This window comes from Echinops telfairi, unplaced genomic scaffold (genome assembly GCF_000313985.2).
Source record: "Echinops telfairi isolate 266 unplaced genomic scaffold, ASM31398v2 ScPeMD7_4;HRSCAF=17, whole genome shotgun sequence".
NCBI lineage: Eukaryota > Metazoa > Chordata > Mammalia > Afrosoricida > Tenrecidae > Echinops > Echinops telfairi.
The window spans coordinates 3735089-3738636 of NW_022103900.1; the positions used below are offsets into that span (position 1 = coordinate 3735089).

At 60.0% G+C, this 3548-nt stretch overlaps 1 protein-coding gene across 1 annotated transcript; it reads right to left on the reverse strand.

Moving 5' to 3' along the window:
- Positions 1-945: 945 nt before the first annotated feature.
- SP5 (Sp5 transcription factor) lies at positions 946-3421 on the reverse strand. The gene is made up of 2 exons (XM_004703753.2): positions 3371-3421; positions 946-2679 (listed from the first exon to the last, which is right to left on the reverse strand). The coding sequence occupies exons 1-2, from the start codon at positions 3419-3421 to the stop codon at positions 1522-1524; spliced, it is 1209 nt and encodes a 402-aa protein (XP_004703810.1). The 3' UTR covers positions 946-1521.
- Between the last annotated feature and the right edge of the window lie 127 nt (positions 3422-3548).

Consider the following 3548-nt stretch of genomic DNA (forward strand, 5'->3'; position numbering starts at 1 on the left):
AATATCACGTGGGTGGAGGGCTTGTTAAATTATAGGTTCTGATTCAGTGAATCTGTGGTGCAAAGGCAAATTCTCAACAGGAGAGCCACAGACCGAACCAGTTCAAAGCCCTGCTCTAACAAAGTTATCCAATGGGCACATTTTCGGGCTATGAGTATTCCCGGATCCTCCCCAAGAACATTTTAATCTATTGCAGTGATTAGAAAAAAATTTAAAAATAAATTAAATCCCAAGATACAAAAAGGAAAGAAACTTGCAGGCCTACTGAGATAGAAGCCTCCAGGTGGCTACTGGAAAAGTATCAGCATTCCTGCGGCCAAACAACTTAGAGAAAACCATGCAAGACGACCTCGTGCAACATGACCAGGCTGAAATTTGCAGGTGACAGCTGGGGGACGTCATCTTCTTGGTTCTCCTGTGAGCAAAGAGAAATCTGAACAGCGACCTCCATTCTCTCAACTCCCCCCAAATCTCACCTGGGAGCATTTATCTCTGCAGAGTGGGGAGAGGGCATAGCTTGTGCGGACCTCAGGCCAGAAAGCATCAAGGAGCGGACAGCCACAGGGAATTCTCCAGGTGAAAAGGACCTATCCAGTATGTGCTGCACATAGCAAACTTTTCTGAGAACCTCTGGTTAAGTCCCGTCGAGTTTAGCCACTTAGGTCCCCAGATGTGACAGGAAGATCTTCCCTCAATATCTTTACTACAAAACCAGCTGCGCCCCACTTTCCTCCATCCATACCCGTAAAGTATTTGGCCAAACAAACACCACCCCACCCCCGCCAACTAACTACCCAGGAGTCCTACTGTGGCTCAAAGCACCCCTGACCCTCCCAGTCAAACTGGCCTCCACCGCAGGAAGCCAGCAGGAACCATCACATTCTCAGTGAAACCTGACCGCTTTGCAATGCCTTCCGGAAGAAGAAATGATCAAATGAGACCGGCTCAGCAGGGTCTTCCCCTGATGACCCTCGGAGTTACCATGTTTATTTTCACGCTGCAAATGCGGATGCTTTACAGAGACATTTCATGCTTGAGCTCTGCATGGAGCTGATGACAAAGTAACGTTTTTTAGTCATGTTATAATTATTTTCATTATTTCTTAACAAAGCTATTAAATAATCTGTACATAGCCTGGCCCTAGTAAAAACCGGAGGGAGCACCTTTTCAAATCTCCCAAGGTCTTTCTGTTTCATTCTGCTGCATCTCCTATATACAAGGCCAGCCAGAGTGGGCCCCAAGAACTAACTATAGGTCTCAAAGCTTGGAATCGCAGGCACCCACCTTAATCCAAGTTCCAACCCTACCTCCCCCCATCCTCCTGGGTACTACTAGGTCCCGATCCTGGGAAGCTGGGAGCCTAGCGCCGCTTTGCCGGACCAGCAGCGAGAAGAGGCAAATCCGTTTGCTGAGTCTCGACCCCTCGGCTAGCTGCCTACAGGCAGCCCAGGCCCCCACCGAGGTTCTGGGAACAGAGTCCAAGGCAGATGAGGCCTCGGGGTCGGGCGGTCCCTGGTGGGCTCACAGATCTCGTGGGTCCTCCCGTTTGACCCCAGCCTCTGCCACCCTGAGCTTCTTATTCTGATGCGTCTTAACGTGCTTGGCAAGGTGGTCGCTGCGCATGAAGCGCTTGCCGCACTCTGGACACGCGAAGCGCTTCTCGCCGGTGTGAGTCCGCAGGTGCCGCTGCAGCTCGTCCGAGCGCGTGAAACTCTTGCCGCAGAAGAGCCAGTTGCACACGAACGGCCGCTCGCCCGTGTGCCAGCGCAGGTGCGCCTTCAGGTGCGAGGTCTTGCCGTACACCTTGCCGCAGCCCGGCACGTGGCATACGTGCTGCTTCTTCTTGCCGGGTTCCGCCTCGGGCGCACCGCTCGCAGCCTGGCAGTTGGGGCAACGGCAGCGACGGCACCTCCTGGCCGTGGCCGCCAGGGGGGCCTTGGTCTGCAAAAGAGCCGCGATCTGGCTCTGGTACTGCGCAAAGTCCGACGGGCCCAAAACCAGGCCTCGTTGCAGGGCAGCGGCTGCTGCGGCTGCTGCTGCAGCGGCGGCGGCGGAAGCAGGGTAGCGAGGTGCGTGGGGGCCCCCGGTACAGGCGCCGGGGAGACCCCCACCTGGAACCCCGGACGATCCCGGTCCCGCGCCCGCCTGCGGGATGCTCCACCACGGGAGATCGTCGGGGCCGGGGTTAGGAGACAACTGACGACAGGTGGGCTGCGGGGGCGGCGGCGGCGGCGGCGGCGGCAGCAGGTTGGAATAGCCCGGCGGCAGCGCGGCCTGGGCTGCGTAGGGCACGTAGGCCGGCGCGCAGCTGGCGGGCAGAGCGGCCATGCTCGAGGGCAACATCTTGACCGGCGAGAACTCATACGGATAGGAGGGGTCGGCCGGGGGTGTCAGCGGTAGCTCGTGGGCAGCCCCGAAAGATGGCTGCAGGTGCGTCTTCTGCGGCGTAAGACCCAGGCTGGGGTGCGGGGGAGGCAGAGCGCTGGGCGAGTGTGCCGGCATGTCGGAGGTCCACGGGTGGAAGAGCCTGGAAGGTGAGCCCAGCGCGGGGTCGTAGGGCACCTGCAGAAAGTCCGGGGGCGCCACCGCGCCCGGCTGGCCGATCCGGCTACAGGTGGCAGCCAGCAGCGCTAAGGGCGAGTGTTTGCCCAGCTCCGGGGAGGCGCTGGGGGTGCGGTCCTGCAGGGGCGGGCGGCAGCCGAAGGCGGAGAAGAGACAAAAGGTTAGCGCTCCCAACGTGGTCACCGCCCGCCCACCTGCCCGCCCCGCCACCTTCTTGCCCCCACGCTGGCTATTTTACCGCCGCCCTCCCCTCCTCTCATTCGCTCCCCTGCCACCGCCCCCCACGCAAGCATCCACCGGTCTCGGGAAACTTTTGGTGCCTGCACTCGCTGAGCGCAGCACGCGCGCGCGCTTGTTTCCCGCGAAACTACTGGGTCACCATCGTGGCAGAGAAGCTGGAGTGAAGTGGGAGGGCAGGGTTCCGACGGTGTGCCGGGGATCCACTGTCAGTCGGAGTCTAAAAACACCCAGAGCCGAGCTCCCTGCTCCCCCATGCCAGTTTTTAAAGCTCGGGTTCCTCGGCTACCCTCGCGCACCTCCCCAAGCGCGCCCAAGGCTGACATCAACCGGAGGGCCCGGCGGGGAGAGCTCAGGCGCTGTTCCCCAGCCAGTGGCGCACCTCCGCACAACGTTCCCACAAAGGCTACACTCTTGACACCAATTTAAAGTTGGCCTGGGCACCCTTTCTGCCCAGTTTTTCGCCTACTTTGACTCCAGGGTCACGCACCGAGCGGAGTTCCCTTTGAGATTCAAGGTGCAAGAAGTGCGGTCACAGCCCTTCCCCTCGATCCCTTCCACGGGCTCTGACCTGGAGGAAGGCCTGCAGTGAGTCGTTCCGGAGCACGGCCACGGCGGCCATGGCTACAGCTTGCGGGCCGCTGAATGCGGGGCTGGGCGCCGCCAAGGCATGGAGACCCGAAGGCGAGGACGAGCGACCGCCCAGTGTCCCTCCCTCCAGGCGCCCGTTCTGCGCACCCGGCCCTCCC

Coding starts and splice junctions, on each gene's coding strand:
- SP5 (XM_004703753.2), bottom strand. CDS start 3,421: ATGGCCGCCGTGGCCGTGCTCCGGAACGACTCACTGCAGGCCTTCCTC. Junction 2,680..3,370: donor CACTGCAGGCCTTCCTCCAG/GTCAGAGCCCGT, acceptor CCGCCCCTGCAG/GACCGCACCCCCAGCGCCTC.